Source organism: Acanthisitta chloris, unplaced genomic scaffold (assembly GCF_000695815.1).
Source record: "Acanthisitta chloris isolate BGI_N310 unplaced genomic scaffold, ASM69581v1 scaffold5532, whole genome shotgun sequence".
NCBI lineage: Eukaryota > Metazoa > Chordata > Aves > Passeriformes > Acanthisittidae > Acanthisitta > Acanthisitta chloris.
Genome location: NW_008662069.1, coordinates 46,536 through 66,319, shown reverse-complemented (window position 1 = coordinate 66,319; position 19,784 = coordinate 46,536). Strand labels below are relative to the sequence as shown.

Genomic DNA, 19,784 nt, shown 5'->3' with positions numbered 1-19,784 from the left:
CTCTCAAGGTTTTCCTATGCTAATGTTTTAACACCAGTAATACCCCAATGCTTCCAACACATCATGACAAAAAGTCTCCTAGCATTTGGAAGCTGTATGTGGCACACATCCTATGTGCTACCTTGACAGCTCCTGAGATTTAAGCATTGCTATAACCATGACATTAAAACCTCCTAGACAGGTGTACTGATTTGGTACAATTCTGACCTGCACTTAAGCTTTTACAAATACTAGATTTACAGGTTTCAATTGCAGTAAACTATCCTGAAAAGAATGTGCTTTCTCTTGCTTGAATTTAGAGACAGAATGGAGCATTTGCACTGAAAAAGGTGCAACTGAGTAAAACCATCTGGTACAGAAAAGCCCAATCTTTTCCAGAATACACCAAGAAAGCAGATAGTGGCAAAACTTACAGTGGGTTGTTTGGTTGGTTGTGTTTTCATTGACTTACAGGGTTTGTGTACAGGAGAAGTAAAGAAGGTTGCACAAGAGGAGTGCCTAAGGGAGGTAAATATGACCAAATCACTTTTCTTGCTACAGGTGCCACAGCCAGGACTTGCTAGTCAGGATTATGCAGTGAAGGTTCTGGAAAGAACTTGAGAAGCAGCACTGCTTCCTACACATTTAACATTTCTAATATCTACTGAATTAACCTGCATCTTTGTTAGCTTTGCCATGACGTTTTTGTAGGTTGTCTGTTTGCTGAGACTACTGGCTCAATTCAGCAAGCTGCTGAGCACTGTTTTAACAAAAACAGATTATATATAATCTTTTGGATTATACTAGAGCTAAAATAATCCCATAGCAGTGTGTTTCTGTGTTTGGATGCAATTAAAAGCTGCTAGATTAGTAAGATGTCGGTGCATTCAGCAATACATATGGATCCATAACTCACAGAAGTTGCTCTCCAGTTTAAATATGAGGAGGATTAATTTTCTCTTCTAAATTTTCCCAGCACAGAGACTCATACACTGAAGCAGTCCCTGGCTTTATGGATGCACCTATGCCAATTTTCCCATGCAGTTTCTCTTACCAGTGAGATCAACCTCCTCTCTCTTCAAACACTGGCCCGTTGTTGTTAGTCTGAATGTCTGATTCTTGATAAGACCTTGAACCAAGAGCTTATGGAAAGGCTCCCTAAGGGTGGAAGGAAAAAGAGACTTGCCTGTTGAAAAGAGCTGTCAAAAGCATACTTTATGATAAGCCTCAGGTGTTGAGCCAATCAGGCACAATTATTTAATGAAACAAGAATTTCAAGTTGACTCTACATAAATAGTTGTCACCTTAGAAAGAGTACTTTGTGAATTTATTCATGGTGGCTGGCAGGCAAGTATAAGTATTTATTTGTATTCTGCACACATTCTTGCACCCTAATTTCCTACTAAGTTATGCTAACATCACTTTTCAAATTAGCATATGGATAATACATAGAAACTTCTTTTCCAACAGTGCAACTTCCCTAACTTCAAGCAAGATCTCTTGTGTAAAAGCATTCAAGTACCTGGCCTCACTGTCTTACAAATATTTACTTCTAACTTCTCTCTGAGGAGCACAGTATTTTGATAAAAACAAAATGTGACTGCACATTTCTTTCTCTAAACAGATAAGATAGGTTCTCTGACATAAGCACACACATGACTTGCCTCTTGCAGAACTAGCCATGAAGGCAGAAGCTGTATGAAAAAAGTACACTAGAAAAAGGGCAATGCTGGAAAGTTTGTATGTTGGTGCATCCATTTTTTTAGCATCTTGAACACTAAGACTTTACTTTTCCAACAAAATTTACATGAGGGAGAGTAAACTCCCATCAAGTGTGTGTATGATAGAGCTAAAAAGAACCTTGAAGGGCATTATTGCACTCAGCTAGAAGTAAACTAAGTAAACACTGCTCTGGTTGACCAATATATTACTGCAGCCACCTCCTGTAATGATCATGCATTTCTAATGCATTGAGCCACATGTCTGTTGCTGTTTTCACTGAAAAAAAAACCCAAAAAACCAAAATTAACCTCTAGAGCTTTTGGTCCCCACTCAATAGGCCAGGAAAGTAAGGCAATTCTAATATAAGCCTTGAGAACAGTAAGGGCCAGGGAGGAGGTATGGAGCCAGTCTCAGAAGTCTTACACACTTTGGGAGAGTTCTCACGGAATCCTCCAAGACAAAGTGATCATCATTTTGGAGCACAGGTTAATCAGTGCTGGTTACTACTGACTTGCACCACCTAATGCTCGTGTGTACTCAACATTAAGCAATCTGAATTTTGCACAGTTCCAACTAACAAAGCCTCAGAAACGTACAAAACAACTTATGCAAAAAGGATGCATTACTATTTTTTTAAAAGCTAGAATAAACACATCTAAAGAAGAAATAGTAAAACCAGACTTCCACATTTTACTTCACATGTACAAAAAAGTCATAATCTAAGACACTACTCACTTTTAAGGAGTTAATTTAGTATTTTACATTATTAGAAAATATAAATTACATGACAATTTATCTTGTGATTTAAAACACAGTAATTTATTTACCAAAACAGTTAAAGTATTATTAAATTATATCACAATTATGCACATTTTCACCATATTTAAGCAGGTATCTTCCAACTACTAGTCTTTAAACCCTTTTGATGTCTCTGAAGTAAGGAGATATTTGAAACAAAAAGCCTTAAACTGGGAGAGAGAAAGTGACAGGCTTCATATTTTATCTTTAACATATTCCTGTTTGAACATGAGTTCCTTCCTTGCATATTTTGCACACTTCTAAACATTGTGCAAGTACTAGCACATTGTGATGTATCAGTCAGTCACAAAACTGTATAAGTCTCTGCCATGCCACCTGGTTTTATCAAAAATGTTAAGTAAGAGCAGCAATTCAAGCATCTCTATAAATATTTTCTAGACAATATTTCACAGGTTGCCTGAAAAATACTCATTTAGAAATATAGGAACTTAAAGAGATGAGAACTGAAGTCAAATTTAGACAGTACAAACAAGAAAAAAGATTTAAATATAGGAAGTAAAAAAATCTAAAACATCATAAAATGACCACAAATTATCCAAGTGAATTACAAGGTGAAAATTGTGAACAAAACTTTTATAATCCTATCATCAACAATGCTGGAAAACTGCTTCAGGAGATAACAGTTCAGAGTAAGTTTCTTCTATAAACTGAAGACATAGTGCCAAGGAAAAAAGAAAAATAATTTCAGTACTTCAGTTTGTTTAAGATCTCAAACAGTTGTTAAAATAGCTACACTTCCTGCTATCTAAAATAAAGCTAATGAGATAGCCACACCATCCAAATCAGATAGGATTCTGCACTGGAAGTGATTTTTCAAGGAACACTTACTTTTAATGACAAAGAGTTAGTTCAGATCATATGCCAAGTTCTTAAAAGCTGAATGCAGGAATGAGCATTTCTTGTTTTTGTTTATGCTGAGAGAGGCTACAAAAATGCTATACAAAATACATTACCAAGTATGGGAAAAGCAAAAAAACCCACGTGTTTCCAGTAGGAGACCGCAGGAGAACGGAGACATGCCCAAAATCAGAAAGCCTGAGCCCATCTAATAAACACAGGGCTCAGAAACAAATCAAACCCTGCACCGAATGTCTCCAGAAATGCACTGTGATTTTGCCAGTATTGTCGTGGCTCCACCTCACGTTCATATGCAGAGTTACACTCGGATTTACACGAATTAAACTGCACACTTCAAGATTTCGAAGACAGTGATGCACTTCTTAGCTGTAGAGGGAACTGCCAAAGGGCTGCAGCACAGCAGGTGCAATGCAATTCTGATCTACATACTGCAGCACCCAGTCATGGCATCATAAATACCTCTCCATCCAAACCAATCCAAACAACCAAAATTAAGCCATCTTCAGACAGACTGACACTTCTGCCACAGTAAATGAAGAAGTGTCTGGACTTTCTTTGAATGCAGAATCACATTCCAGGTTGTAAGGATGCAGGAATGGGATATGCCTTCACCTGCCTGTGAAGTTTGTTTATGCTCATGATAGAGTATGGGCACTGAGACCTTAGTCGTGTGCAGCTTCTGATCACACTGAATGTCCCACCTGTGAAGTCTGCCTGACACCTCTGAGAAGGATTAGCTGTGCTAGCCATGAAGTGTGTAATCCACCTTTTTACTTTCTTTAGTGTTCAATACTGGTTCATCTCTATGACAGACCAATCTCTCTATATATGACCATGCAATGGATGGTAAGGCAAGCGTGACTGACAGACCAGGAATTCCTGCTCAGTGCCGTGTCCTCGTACTCTTTGCTCTGCTCTGTGCAAGGTGAGCAGCAGGACTTTCAATCCAATTTCAAATGACATGTCTGGAAGGACTCTGTGGAGTCTGCCACAGTGATAGGGGATTCAGAAGAAGGGATATCCCCAGCAAGGTTGCCCACTGCATATATTTGCATCCTGCACCTTTAGAAAGGCTGAGAGAGTCTGATGCTATGCCCCACAGAGAAGGCAAGACCATGGTCGTTCACTATCAGCCGAGTTCAGGGGGATGTAAAACCTGCTGTAAGATCTAGCTGTAACAACCTGGCAACATTGTGGAAGTGGCTGGAGGATGTGAAAGCTGATTATTTTAGGCAGAAAAAAGATCAAACAATATTGAATGTTCAAGATTGTACACAGTCAACAGCTGAGTGCTTTTGCTTAAAATCAGCAGTAGTAATAAGGTCCCAAATGAATGCAGAGAAGCTCTAACATCCTTCCTTCACAGAATAAGCTATTTATGTCACACACGTATCTTCTTTTATCTGTAACACAGCTATGAGAAAACACTGCCTTCTTACTCAGCAGATTTGCTCTCTATCACAGCCAAATCTGCTGACCAAATGGCAACAATAAACTTTTTTATTGCTTTATAATCCTCCAGGGAGGATGTGCTAGATTCCATTCTTATCATTCATCAGACAGAACTGATCACTAAAGTCTAGGGAAGAACCAAATTGTGTGTAACTTGTGCTTGCAATAATACAGCTGAGCAGGTGTAACTGAGTCTGTCAGCACACACTCGCCATGGTGGATTCAGCTGGATCAGATGAGGAGGTTGCTGGCCCCAGCTGCCTCCCTGGCCCCTCTCCCAGTGGTGGTCACAGCTGGGAGGGCTTGCTGGCTTGTGAATTAATTACAGAACCAATGGCCTTTGCAGACCAGATTGCTAGAACAAACTGACATCAATTTGGGCTTAATTTGTTATCACATGTATGAATACCCAGAGGGTGCCATTTATTCTGCCCTGTCATTACTGAGGAAATGAGCAACATTTCCCACCATCTTCAGTTCAATGCATTAAAAAATAGAACTTCAGGGGATATTTAAACGCTGCATTTTCTACCAAAGCATGTGTGCTATCTGTAAATGCCTATTTTACATATGCTGCCTGTAATACTTCTATACTAATAATATTTACACCACATTTGAAGAGATTGCTTTGAAAATCTAAACTACGGAATTTGTAATTTCTCTTTTCAACCACATTATTATATTAGTATCCATGAGTACAGAATTAAAGATTGGCAGGAAATATTTCAGTGGATTTGAAAGTCAGAGCATAGGAGCCTAACGATGAAAATTTCCATGAAGAAAACCTATCAAAATGAAAAATTACTACAGATAAATCGAGGAATCATAAAAAATCACCAGGATGCTAGATAACAGTTTAAACAGTGGCAGCTCTCATTAACTGAGATATAGAAGCATTTTCTTAATTTAAGCAGTGAACGAGACCTGTGCTACTAGAGAAGGATTGAAAATGCACAAGAGGGCAGTGTTTTTTAACATTTTAGTATTTTTCCCTGGAACTGTGGGCTTCAACACCATGACTCTGAGCTTCCTAACAATAAGCCTGTTGTTTCTAATCACACCTTTTAGATATCTCAGACCCACCCTTGAGCAGTCCAAACAGAAGACTGATCAAAACTGGCTTCTGACCAATGCTAAAACATTTAAAACACGTGGCAAAATAATGTTTATAAAGGAGTTATGATTTCCGTATCAAAACAAAATCTTAATTTGACTTCATGACTTCAAAGCACCTAATGCTTTACCTTGCATAGAGCTAAAGCAAGCGAACAATTTTGTGCATGGTGATGAACTTGTTACCATCATCTTGCAGGCCATGCACATGCCTAAGCAGCACATACAACCAAGCAATGCTGTAACATATCTTCACATAAAGCCCTTCTGTGTTGTAATCCTTCCCACAGATGGCACAGCCCCAGCTGTTCTGTGAGTAGTCTGTACCTGAGATCCCTGGCAGCACTTCAGACTTGCTTCTGCCCTTGTGAGAGTCCTCTACATAGCAGCCCTGCCATCCAGAATACCAAGGGATTCTCTCAGTGTGCAGAGATACTGAACTTGTTGAGGGTGAGCACTTTGTTGTACTGCCCAGGTTGCTGCTGAAGATGTAAAATAGAACTGGGCTCAGGAGTGCCTCCCTAAGGAATACCACTTGCAAACAGCTGAATTTGAACATTGACCCTTTAAGGAGCCTGATGGTCCAGACAGCTTTTCCGTCCATGTTGCAGTCCAAGTCATTCAGCTTGTATGGCCCCAGACAGACTAAAAGGGAGAACTTGTTAAGAGCCTTGTTAAAGTCATGTTAAAGATATGCACAGCTCTCTCCTCATCCACTGATGGAATCATCTCACCATAAAAGGAAGGCAGATTAAGCTGGGCATAATCTCCTCTTGGTAAATTCATGGAGGCTACTCCCAGTCACATTGTCTTTCATATGCCTGGAATTTACATGTGTCTGGTTTACTTAAGTGATCCTTAACTCAATCTTCTCTACAGTGGGTAATATCTCTCTCCTTCAAACTCCTACTATGTACGGACCTTGACAGCAAAGGCCAAGGCAAAGATTGTCCTTTGCTACTTAGGCTCATTGTCTGATTTTGCATCAGGCCAGTGTTTTCCTTGATGCTCATTTCAATGTATCTGCAGAATTCCATCTTCACATTCATCACCAGTTTCAATTCTAGATGAGCTATGGCCTTTCCAAATTTCACTCTCTACCCAGTCAATGCTTTCACATTCTTCCAGCAGTAGCTCATTCTCACTTCCACTTTCGTTGCAAATTCTTTTGGTGCTTAAGATCATGCAGGAGGTCCCTTTTCGGTCAAGCTGACCTTTTTCATCTCCTTACTTTCTTGCACAACAAAGTGGACCACTTACTTTGCAAGAAAATCTCCCCTGCCCTGTGTTCTCACTTTATATTGACAATACTTCGGCCACCATAGTTAATGCTGGTTTTGGGAGGTGGAATAATTTGACTAGCAAAAGAACATTTTGTTGCTGTGTGTTACAGCTCCACTAGATGGCTGATGGATTAGGATTGTAATGTTTTTTTGTAGGATTGATAAGCCTAAAACTGCTTGCAAGGGAAAGCTTTGAAATTCTCTGCTAAAAGGAATAGTGCCTCTGAGAGAAAGAGTCTGTTTCAAGAGGTCCGTTCCAAGGGAGAAGAAACAGCCTTCCTGCTCCAGCTACGCAAGCTGGGCACAAGAGAGTGAAACACAGGTATACAAGCCATCTACATCCAAAATTTCAAATACAGCTTTCACTGCAAACTATTTTGCAGATGAGAACGTGTCTCATTTACATCACATGGTTATGAAATGACTTGGGGAAATATTCTGCTGGCTCCACTAAACAGTCCATCTTTTTCTGGCTCACAGCAAGTTAAATTCTAGTTTTGCAGCAAAACTACCACATTCAAGAGAATTCACTGCTGTGTATATGTAGGCTCCTTGTTTATATCATTTTCACAGGGAATACTAGTAAAGAATGAATGTACAAGAGTTGCTAGCTGAGTCCTCCTCACGGGGTCACACATTTTGACTCAATCTATTCAATCATCTCCTGATGGGAGAACATGACATAGCATGGGGCAGTGTTTCATTGTTCCAACAGGAGCATCCTCCAAGCTGAGGCACTCCTGGGATGGCATTTTAGGGTACAAAAGGGCAGAAGTTCAGTAGAAATGGGGATGTTAGGCTAAGAACATATCTGAGAGGACAAAGAACAGAACAACAGATGACTCACCTTCCTGCATCAAACTGTACCTCTAACCAATACAGAGGATAATGAATTAGGCTATATCAGCATCAGCAACAAGAGTAATTAAAACTAATTATATAAAAGTCATTACATTAAAAAAAAATTGCCAGCAGACAGACATATTGCTTTTTCCTATCAACATGTGTTTTGCATCGTTCAGCTCCAATACTGCAGTGAATTATAGAAGTGCTTAGTTTTCTACATGTGCATGGTTCCACTGAAATTAATGGTATTACTGGCAGGAAGTTACTTAATTTGAAATAACAGCAGTACTCAGAATGCCTGAAGTTACTAGTTTATGCATGCTTTTGCAGGCTGGAAATCTACAGCAGCATTTTATCACTTGCTCTGAGCTAGTTAATACTCATGCAATAAAAATATTATGTATGTACACACACAGAAAGTGCAACTGACTGTGAGAATCCGAGTACTGACAAAGCAGGAAAATTGAGGCTTATTCAATGTAACGTTCTACCATCATAACAATGTCCACTAATACTCTTGCTAGTCAAATGAAATATGAAAGATTTTTAGAGAAATATATAAGGCTTACTTGTGTTTTGTCATCTTCAGATTGTGGCAAAAATGGCTGAAAAACCTTGCATAGAATAAGTGCATGACTGCATGCTCCTTTCCTCCGATGTACAAATCCACAGGCATCCAGTAGTCTGCTAAGTCACTATTAAACGGCCTGAAAAAACACAAAGAAACAACAGAATGTGGAAAAAAGAAGATCAGTGCTACTAAAGCATGTATAATAAAACTTTTATTTTGCCATCATATCTTTTTAATTTTTTAGAAAGTGAAATGCTTATTATAGACAAGAATCCAATTTCCACTGAGATGCAGATCCACAAAGAGGTTATTTTCCTATATTTCAGGCAAGCAACTAAGATTTCACATACTTGAGAAAGCGATGAAAACGTCTGCTTGCTCTCTAAACTAATTTTTTTAATAAATAACTTGTGGCTAGCCTCAAATTTTGTAGCATTTATCAAGTTTTAGAAACAAATATATTAGCGTGAAAGACAAAAGACATGTCCACTCAAAACCAGTTATTTTTTTAACTGGAGGTTTTCACTGTTGCCATTAGGGGGCAGTGCAAAGGCAGCAAAACCCTCGGATGGGTCACCGCACTCCAACTGAAAGATCCTCGATGAAATTGCAGTAAATTTGTCACTTACAGCATATTTACTATGTCGTTGGAGGTCACCTGCATGGTTTCCTAGCATTGCTTACTGCTTCATTACACACTGCCATGTCTCCTGTAACAAGGTCTTGCCTGCAAAATACCATTTGTATGGAAGTTCTTCTCTAATGTGTGCTTTATAGCCCTGCTCTAACAAATTTACTTGTTTTGTCAGTTCGTCCTATTATTCTGTCTGTAATTTTTGTAATAGCAACACTTTTTTCCTCACAGACGAGCCCAGAAGCAAATCATGGATCTGGTATTCATGTCTTTAGTGGAACAAATCAAATCTGACTGGTTCAGAAAGTTCCAAAATCAACAGAGTAATTCTCCTGAATTGTAGACCAGTGAAACCTGGCTTATGGAAATGAATAGTTTACATGTACACAACCTTGATAAAACCACAAATAAATAAATCAAATTCAGGTAGTGATCTAGTGCAGAAGCCCAGAAATGTTCTTATTTCAATGTAAAACAAATTTAGCTACACCAAGCTGTTACTTTGACAATTGGATGTTACATCCGACTATTTCTTTTTCAACTTCGGGAAAAGTTCCCCTTGCCCATGCAGGAAAAAATATTTCAAGCTTTTACTGGAGAGGAAGCAATCTGCCTCACTTAATAACATATTCACACTATCACTAGAAAATAACTAAAATACGCATGAAATAAAAGTGTTCACAGAAGATTTTTTTCTTCATTTAATTAAACTAATGCTGCCAATATAATAAATAAATAATTGGCCTAGCTATACTGTATCACTGGGTATGTAGTATGTTCCCAGACACTGCTCTGCACAATAAATAAACAAATATATGCCCAAAACCCTATATGTGGTATCAATGTTTTAAAATGCAACCCTTTCTTTCTTCCTCTTCATAGCAGGGACATTGCACTAATTCCCTTCCAGAAAAACACAGTGCTCTCAAGCAGTGCTACTACAGGCAGATTATGAAGCAGAAAAACAGCTAAATAACTGCATCTCCCCACACTCTTCGTGCTGCAGCCACTAGTGCACAGCACATGAAAAATCTCCTTTCATTAATTATGCATGTAGTGGAAGTGCTGACACAGCAGGAGCTTGCTGTGATGCCACTTTGCTTGAGGTCTGCATACAAGAAGCAGCAAGAGTCACCAGAATTCCAGAGGAGAGAAACGAAGGTGCCACACTTGACACTGGATGTTACTCTGGACCATTCCCCTTCTTAGCAGCTGAACACATTCAACAACTCAGTGCATTGCCAGGGAGGGTAAACTCCATGCAATTCCCACAGTCTCAGGGAGTCATGGCAGTCTGGCACTCTTGATAGCACCTTCCACCAAGCTCAGTCTTTTCCTCCTCAGCTGAATACTTCCTCCGTGCCCTGCCCCATAATGCCCTTCCGTGCAAACTTCTGCTCCTTGCCCTGTAGCTCCTGTACTTACACAGTTCTGCCTACACATCCTGTTCTTGCAGATGACATGGCATGGGAGCAACATGCCACATTTTTAGACCCGTTCCTATTCTATTGTCCTGGGTTTGGCTGGAATGAAGCTCATTTTTTTCTTGGTAGCTTTTTTCTTGTGTTTTGGATTCAGTATGAGAATAATGCTGATAACACACTGATGTTTTGGTTGTTGTAGAGCAGTGCTTACCATAAGCCAAGGGCTTCTCAGTGTCCCATGCTCAGCCAGTGAGCAGATGCTCAAGAAGCTGGGAGGAAGCACAGGCAGGGGGGCTGACCTGAACTGGCCAAAGGGATATTCCATACCATAGAACACCAAGTTTAATATATAAACTGGGGGGAGTTGGGTAGGAGCTGTGGATCACTGCTCAGGGATGGGCTGGGCATTGGTCAGTGGGTGGTGAGCAATTGTATTGTGCATCACTTGGTTTGGGTTTTCTCTCTCTCTCCCTCTCCTTAATAATAATAATAGCAACAACAATAATAATATTGAATGAACAGCTGCTGCGGTACTTAGTTGCCGGCTGGGGTTAAACCATATCATCTACCCTGTGCTGTGCTCAGGCCAGAGGGCAGGCACATAACAAGGGCAGTGCAGGGGTTTATGCCACCTTCTGCCAAGGCAGTTAGAAGCTGGAATCACCAGCGTGTCTGGCCTCTTCTTTACCTTCTATTCTGTGAGGTGGGCTTACCCACAATGGCCTTGTGCTTGTAGTCCTCACCTGTCTGTGTTGTGAGGGTCAGTGTACCTCAAGTAGTACCAAGCAGAATCAACAAATGTATCCATGGTATCGACTTCTCGCCGCGCTGCTGCCTTACACCTGAGTGAGAGAGAAGAAGAAAAACAATTTTTAGATAAGTGACAAGCTTGGAAAAAAACAAGCATGTACAGAGGCCACAAAGACACTGAGATTGCAAACTGAAGGGGTGTAAACAGTATGAAGAGTGACATGTTCAGGAAAGATCCAACAACAGTAACAGGGCTGACTCCTGCCCTCTCCTTCCCAAACCATACAAAATCTAAGTAAAAAAGAAGCCTGAACAGCCATCACATTCAGCCACAGCAGAAGATAGCACTGCACTGGACAGTCCTCTTGATCCTGGAATTTTTCACAATTGCCATTTTAAAAGACACAAAGCACAGACAAGCGTAATTTGCTGTAAAGTTAATGGGTACTGAATATATATCACACTCGTTAGGTACCAGCAGACAACCAATTTTATAAACATTTAGCAGAGGGAGCAGGTGGTTGCCTCTCTCTTGATTGTCTGTACAAAAAGGTCTTTGCAGATTCCATTTATTATCTCTAGAAAAAATTAACTTTCCTTAATTTCAGCTTTCACTGAGATGTAGCAAACGTCTTCTAGTTTGTGAATAAGGCAAATTGATTTCTGTTTGTAATTATATCGGCAGCCCTGAGAAGCAGATTTAAAAACAGACTGTAGAAGTTCAGGTTACTTTCTGCTAATTTCTGCCTGAATATTAATTGCTTGTAGGAGCCAATAATCACATTTAATAAACTTCCATTTGTTGTAAATGATCTCTCTTAAAACTCTTACTGTTAAAACAATGGGAATATTCTAATGTCAATGAAACTTTGCAAGCTATGGCACACCTGTATATAAATACCACTGGCAATACGTAAGAAATGTATGCAATTTATAATTGTATGCAAATTTAAATGTATGTCTGTGTATAATAGGCATACATAATAAATGGGGGCTGGCTATTTAATACTTTCCAACTGCATATTTAGTCTCTGATCAGGCTTGACGATCAAGCTGCAACATGTATCTGCCTCTCTGCCTGATACTTCATCTTGGCTTGCTGAGACAAGTTTAGGAGACCATCACCACTTAATATTTTCCTTCTCTCTGTCTCTGCCCCTGGTTCTTCTCTATCAGCAAGTTTTTCTTTTAATGAGAACAATGTAGTAAAGAATTTTTACTTATTACTGCTGTTTAATATGGAATAATCATTTTATTAAATTGCACATATAAGCAGAGACTTGGCAAATGTAAAAGAATACTGTATTAGAATGAAACAGAATGGCTTTTCAGTCAAAAGCAAGAATACTTTACAGTCATTGAACCATAATTATTATCTTGCTTCGTGCCTCTGTGCTCTAAGTGGACATAGCTCACTAGCACAGAGACAGCCTGGGCATCTTCCAAAGTTTATACAATTTATATCAATATTGTGATTACAGAAACAATACTGTAATCTCATTAGACAGTCTTCAGACAACTAACACAATTACCTGGACTTGTGTAACAATGAATAAATTGGGCATCTCCTTCCATATATGATTGCTAACATTATTGTCACTCAAATAATCTCAGACTTTTGTGTCTTTCCGTCTGGGTTGCCTTATTAATTCTAGATATTAAATGCAACCAATAAAAAAAACCTATTACTGGAGAGAAGGACTAAAGAAGGGATGATGTAACTTCTCAGAGCAAGGAAAAGTAAAGATGATTATGCTCAAAGGATTAGCTCAAAGGGTTTGAAACTGTAGCAGACATATGGATGAGCAATGCTGAAACAGGTGTCAAACAGGCAAGAATTAAGAAGCCAATTAAGGTAAGAATAAAAAAAAAGAGTTAATTTCAGCGAAGTGGAACATTTTAGGCTAAGAAACTAATTCTGTGCAGAAGAAATTTCCTATGTAGAAATTTCCTAAGCAGAAACATAGAAGTAAATGTGTGTTCTACAAAACATATATGTTATCAACAAAGGGCAAAATATATGCTCCCAGAGACCCATGGAACTGCTGTGCATAAGCTCTCTAACCAGAAATTAAACCCACACTGACATTCTACCTATTAAATATTAAAATAAAGTTAGATGATATGAATCTGCTGCATTATCAATGAGAGCCCTAACACAATTTATATTCCTGATACCCCTGCCTGGCAGCCTAATTGCCATCTGGTCAGTCTTTAGCAGCAGTATTGTGTTGCACTGCTGATGAAAAACTTCTCTGGGATACCTCATGTTCTACCAGTTCCTTCTACAGAACCCATATGCACACTTCAGTGTACAGAGTATTTAAGCAGCCCTGAAGATCAGACGACTAATTTTCACAACATACCTCTCACTACTTAATTTAGGCTGTTTTCTTTCTTAAACAGGGATTACAGCATTGACAAGATGTACGTACTTACTATCTTTTTCAATCTGAATTAAATACTGTTAGCTGCAATGTACAGTGAATGTGATTCTTCATGATAAGGACTTATATAGCCAAGGAAATGCTTTATTGTTGTACTATTGCAAGAAAATGAGCACGATCTTCTTGTCCTTAACAAAAGGACATAATTCAGTAATCTATGAGCTTTATATGAGTAGCACTGGTGAAAGATAATTAACATAACTGCACTAAATGAAGTGAGAAATACTGTCAAGAAATGGGAAGCAGGGAGAAAATAATTGTTTTTCCTGTTTTCTTTCTTCCAACTTAAAACCAGTGAGTTTTGCTCAGTCAGTTTATGAAAAAATAGCAGTGGGTGTTTGTGTTGAAAAGAAAAGATTTATAGAGTATTTAAGGGAAAATGCTGGGTCAGACTAAACACCACTCTGGAGTAGTATCCTGTCGCAGAGCGTTGTCAATGTTTTTTAAGAGCACAAGAAAAAGCAGGTACAAAGTGATATCTCCCAGGCTGCAGCAAATGCAGCGCTGGCTTACCTTGGGCAGGAACAGTTCACCCATTCTGGAGCACTTTCTAAAGGTGAGGCTCCCTTTCCTGTGAAGGTGGTTACATTGGGCAACACCACAGGTAGGTCTTCATAAGGTACGGGCACAGTGCCACATGTGTGGCAGTGAATGACTGGAATAGGTGTTCCCCAGTATCGCTGTCGAGATATTAACCAGTCTCTTAATTTGTCACTCGTTAGGTCCCCACCTATTCTTTTATTTTTGGCCTGCTGAGTAACAGCTTTTAAAGCCTCTTGCCGAGTCATGCCTGTGATCTGATTGGGAAAAAAAAAGAAAAAAAGAGAAGCAGACGAAGAAAGAAAGATTTATACTTGCTGTCAGTGAAAATGCAAGAACAGACAAAAAAGTCATAAATGCAATTTCCAAGAGTCAAAGTTTATGAGCCTCATAATAATTTCTCCCTTCCCACTGTTTAACATTCTTCTATCCAAAAGCCTATTCACATACCAGCTAGACATTTGAACCCTCTTGCTTAAAGGGTAATCTTCTTGATGGCCTGAAAAGAACAAGGCTGAGAGTCTTGTAGACCCTTCAGCCTTTACTGACAGATATTTGCACTTACTGCTGGTATTTTTACCAGTTGCTGTATGCCAAAATTTCCAGAATTCCATCACCAACATAAAGTAGAGACTGAGGAAATGCAAACATTAAAATAGCTTTCTCCTGTGCTCATTCTTGGTTTTTCTATTCTTGCTTTCACATGCATCTTAATCACATAGACACTACCTGGCACATAACAGAATATGAGCTTTGTGTCTGCTATCAAATACCATTTTTCAAGAGCTGTATCTAAAGATAAGATTTCTATGTCACTTGAGGCAGATATGTTACCATAAATGCTTAAACCATGTTTCAGTGAATATGTGGAAAAAGGACTATTATGTTAATATTTAGCTTAAAAACATATTGAGATGATGAAATAAGAATCAACTTTTAACATAGGTAAAATTATTCTGTTTTCATTATAGAACTCAGATCAATACAGAGGAAAGTACAATCTTACTCTCATGTACAAATGGAAAAACTTGTTTTATGGCTGCAGCAGAGCCAACATATTTCATTATTAAACTATTCCTAGAAATTTGATAGCATAAGCTTGGCTTGATTCTTAAAAAAAACCCCACTCTTTAATCATACAAAGTATTTAGGCACTCTAGAGAAAACTGATTTAGTTTGCATTGTTATTCTAAGTTGGAAAGAACTTCATACTTGTATACCCACCTCTGCAGAATTAATGACCTTCTCCAAACCATTTGGCAATGTCTCAATGACTTCAGTGAAAGAAATTCCCAGATTCTTAGCTACTGCAGCATCTTCTGCACTAGTACTAGGAATTCCTAGGAGGGATGAAAAAATAAATCAGTTCTGGGATTGAGTAACATGGACATCAATCATCAGTTAGAGGAAAAAAAATTCATTTCAATGACATTATCTTTATAATAACTTATGCTTGTCCAAAGGAGTTAAAAATAATCTAAGAACAAATAAAATATTTCCATATTCCTTAAGCAGTGAAATTCAAACAGCAATAATTACAAATGTATTCTCAGTTCCTCTGTAATTCAAATGTTCATCAACGTCCTACTGTAGAAAAGGCTGAAAAAACTAAAAATAGATCTACAAAATTTGGAAAGAGTCACAGAATTTTCAACACAGCTATATATTACATAAATATATTTAAATAATACAAACTTTAATTATATTTACTAATATGAGAATGACATACTAAAAAACAGCTGGAATAATCCTCCTGTTTCAATAGTAAAATTTAATTTCTTTCTAATTCCATAGTTTATTAGAATGTACCATGAGTCTCTAACATTACTATCCCTTTAACTTATTATGAAAGATGCAATTTGTTTATAAACTCAGGAAAACAATTTGTATCAAAACAATTTTCTATTCAGAGTATAACTAGTGAGAAGACTTCCTAGTGCTATTCAAGTCAGTTACAGAAGTCACAGTATTTAAGGCCCATGATGCTACATTTCCTGCTGCATCTTACTGTCTGGGACAGTCATACATTTTGGTTCTGCTCTGGACAGTAACCTTTCACAGTGAACTAAGAAATTTCTTCGCTTTGTTTTCACATGTATTCTGAGATACCACTGAGATACTAACAGATTTATTATTTCCACAGAGATACACCTTTCTGCCTATTTCCCCCTATCAGTGATAATTTAGTTAATAATTTGAACAGTCTTGCACAATTGCTGTCACCTTTAAAGGGCAAAGAAACTGATTCCAACAAGCCAATGCCCATATTAAGTTGGTGAAAACTACAGACAAAAACTCTCAAAGTATTTGCTGAGCACATTAGAATTCTTAACATACAAACTACTTCACTCCAAAGCAGTTTAACAATCATCTTTGTTCTGGCAATGAAATGCCTGCTATACATTATCTCTGCCAATATGCATAAGTTTGGAAGCAGGCAACTAAAGAAAATCAAGCAAAACTCCCCTGTGATAAATAACTCCCTAACTAGCAAAATATGGAACTGCTATTTTATGTTTCCCGCAGATGTATACTCTTGCCATTTCAAGGCTCTACTATAGAATAATGCATGTATCTTCATTTGTTAAAGAGCCCTGCAGTCTGCAACAGGTGGCTTCACAATATGCTCTACAAATGGGAAAAAGCAGGTCTCAGTTTTTTGTCTGCCTTCTTTTGAAAAGATGATGCTATTAATGTACATTGGCAAAGCTCAACAGCTGGCATCCACAACTTCCCAGGAAGAGCTGGGCTCTCTTCAGCAGACATAAGGCCAAGGTATGTGCCAGTGAGCAAGCTGGAAGCTTTCAAGGAAAAATAAGATTAGGTATCTCAATTATTTGGCTTCTCTGAGATAAGAAAAGATTCTGTTTCTCAAAAGCAGATTCATATCTAAAGTGCAAGCTGTGGGCACATTGTAACTAAGGTATACAGCCCAAGTGGATAATTTCCATTAGTCCTGTGAGAGTCATCCAAGACATTTTTGTACAGTCAACTGGTCTCATCCAGTCCAGTTGTGCGAGAACAGCCAGTATTGGCAGTGGTGAAAGCAGCAGCCCCAGGACAGGAAAGAAGTGTTGGCAATAGGTAGGCAATAAAGGGAGTTAAGGGATAAGGAAGGTAGTGGAAACAGGGAAGAAATCTTTTCTTCCTATATTTCTAGGAGAGCAGGGTCCCATCACCTGTAACAGTTCCTCAGAAAGACAAACGCCATCACTCCAGATGTCCCCCCTTCCTCCTTCTTCCTCCCACCTTATATACTGAGCATGATGTCATATGGTATGGAATATCCCTTTGGTCAGTTTGGGTCACCTGTCCCAGCTGTGTCTCCTCCCAGTCTCCCATGCATCCCCAACTTCCTTGCCAGCGTGGCAGTATGGGAAGCAGTAAAGGCCTTGACTCTGTGTAAGCTCTGCTCAGCAATAGCAAAACCATCTCTGCATTATCAACCCTGTGTTCTGCACAAATCCCAAACATAGCCTTAGCCTCGCCTCTGTGAAGAAAGTTGCTCTGCCCCAGCCAAAACCAGTACAGACTGGCACAGAACATTGCCTTCTCGATGCAGCTGAGACCATAGCATAGCCTCATACTAGCCTCTGTGAAGAAAGTTGCTCTGCCCCAGCCAAAACCAGTACAGACTGGCACAGAACATTGCCTTCTCGATGCAGCTGAGATGAGACCATAGCAAAGCACAAGAGTAAACAAAATGTTCAGTGTGTGCAGGTTAAAATGAACACTGTTTTTAAAACTTAGTACAATTTCTAATTTTACTTATAAGGACAATCATATTATCTAAGCATATGAACTTAGCTGCCCAAGCTGGGGAACTAGGCTCCCTAAGCAGGAAAGGAGTCTGACAGACAGTTCCATGGGACAGCTTTAAAAAGAGAAGCAAGATAACTGTCTAAGACTACCTGAAAAGAATTATTACCTGTCCAGAACTATTTTACTGGCCTCAACACAAATATTATCAGATGAACATCAAACTTGGAAGTTTTGTACATTTACTGTCTGAAACATTTATCTGTAAGGATGCACAAAATTTATGCAAACATAAAAAACAAAAAACCGCTAAAAGTTAGGCTTGTTTGCAAAATATTTATGTCAAAAAATGGCACAGTTTTGTTTTGATTAAGGATGGTGAGAGCCAAACACATATGCTATAGGTAATTTATTCTCTTAAGATATGCAGATCCTCAAATTTAGCTCATTAAATGCACTAATTTTATAATATTTCAACTTAAACTTATCATCCTGTAAATTTCTTCCCCAGACAGATTCCACATAGCTACTTTTCCCTTCCTTCTTCACTAATGAAGAACAGAATTCTGAAGTCCAGGAGAGAGTCTCTGTGTTCAAAGATTTACCACAACGGCATCTTGTGCTCCATCACAGCAACTGAAAACCACAGTATTCCACTTACACATTTAATGTCACATACCTATTTTAGTATCAAGAAAATTATCAAAATTGGTTTTTGCTGAGATGACTACAGGAATCTCCTGATTGGTAAGCAAATTCACAGCTGTCACTGAAGTGAGTGAGTCTGAAAACAAATGTAATGATCAGGTAAGTAAAATATGACAGAAGATACGCTAAGAACATGACTTACCACTAGAACTCAGTTTATCTTAAACATACATGAATTTTAAATTACAATTGTCTTTAAAAAGAAGGTTAAAAAAACCTAATCCCATTTCTAAAAAGCTCAGATGATCAAAGTCTTCAGTAAGTCAGACTGATAAATTTTCATTATCAGAAAACCTACTTATAACCAGCACCTGAATAAAAACAGAGTAAGATTTCAATTACAATGTAAAAAAATGAGTCCTTGACCAAAATTCAGGCCTGTTGCAAAGTTGTATCAATTGACTCTAGTAAGTCCTGATTTATATAGTAGCATATATTATTACAAACTTACACCAAAAAAATCCAATTACTCAGATGAAACTGAAGGGGAGCATATGTCTTTATGATTTTCTTTTCCTACAGAAGAACTACAGAGCATACGAAATATTGACCAGTGTTAAAAATCACACCTACGTAACCTACTGGTTTCCAAACACAATATTCATAATCATATAAAAGAGGAGGAACCCAGTGTCCACAAGGAAGGGGAGAGAGGAGAGAATCAAGAGTGAGAATTGTGATAAACTGAAATTGATTTATAATGTGTAGTTTGAGTGGCTTGGCAAAAAGAAAACCAAATCTGAATGGTCTAAGTTTTGAGGATTCAAACCCCAGATCTCAATTTGGACCTATGTCTAACTTTTTCAGTGCCTTTAAGTTGATGATAATTAAAATAATTAAAATCTGGGCTGCTAAGATCTTCTTTCCAACTCTCTTCAA

At 38.5% G+C, this 19,784-nt stretch overlaps 1 protein-coding gene across 1 annotated transcript in view; it reads right to left on the bottom strand.

Annotated features, from left to right (window-relative positions):
- Positions 1 to 19,784, bottom strand: part of LARS2 (leucyl-tRNA synthetase 2, mitochondrial) — an 87,287-nt gene that overhangs the window by 22,964 nt on the left and 44,539 nt on the right. The window contains exons 9-14 of the mRNA XM_009070463.1: positions 18,877 to 18,981; positions 15,663 to 15,778; positions 14,412 to 14,695; positions 11,445 to 11,543; positions 8,642 to 8,779; positions 1,034 to 1,137 (exon numbers count right to left, since the gene is read on the bottom strand). Coding sequence (XP_009068711.1) covers positions 1,034 to 1,137; positions 8,642 to 8,779; positions 11,445 to 11,543; positions 14,412 to 14,695; positions 15,663 to 15,778; positions 18,877 to 18,981 — 846 coding nt within the window. The remainder of the gene's footprint in view (positions 1 to 1,033; positions 1,138 to 8,641; positions 8,780 to 11,444; positions 11,544 to 14,411; positions 14,696 to 15,662; positions 15,779 to 18,876; positions 18,982 to 19,784) is intronic.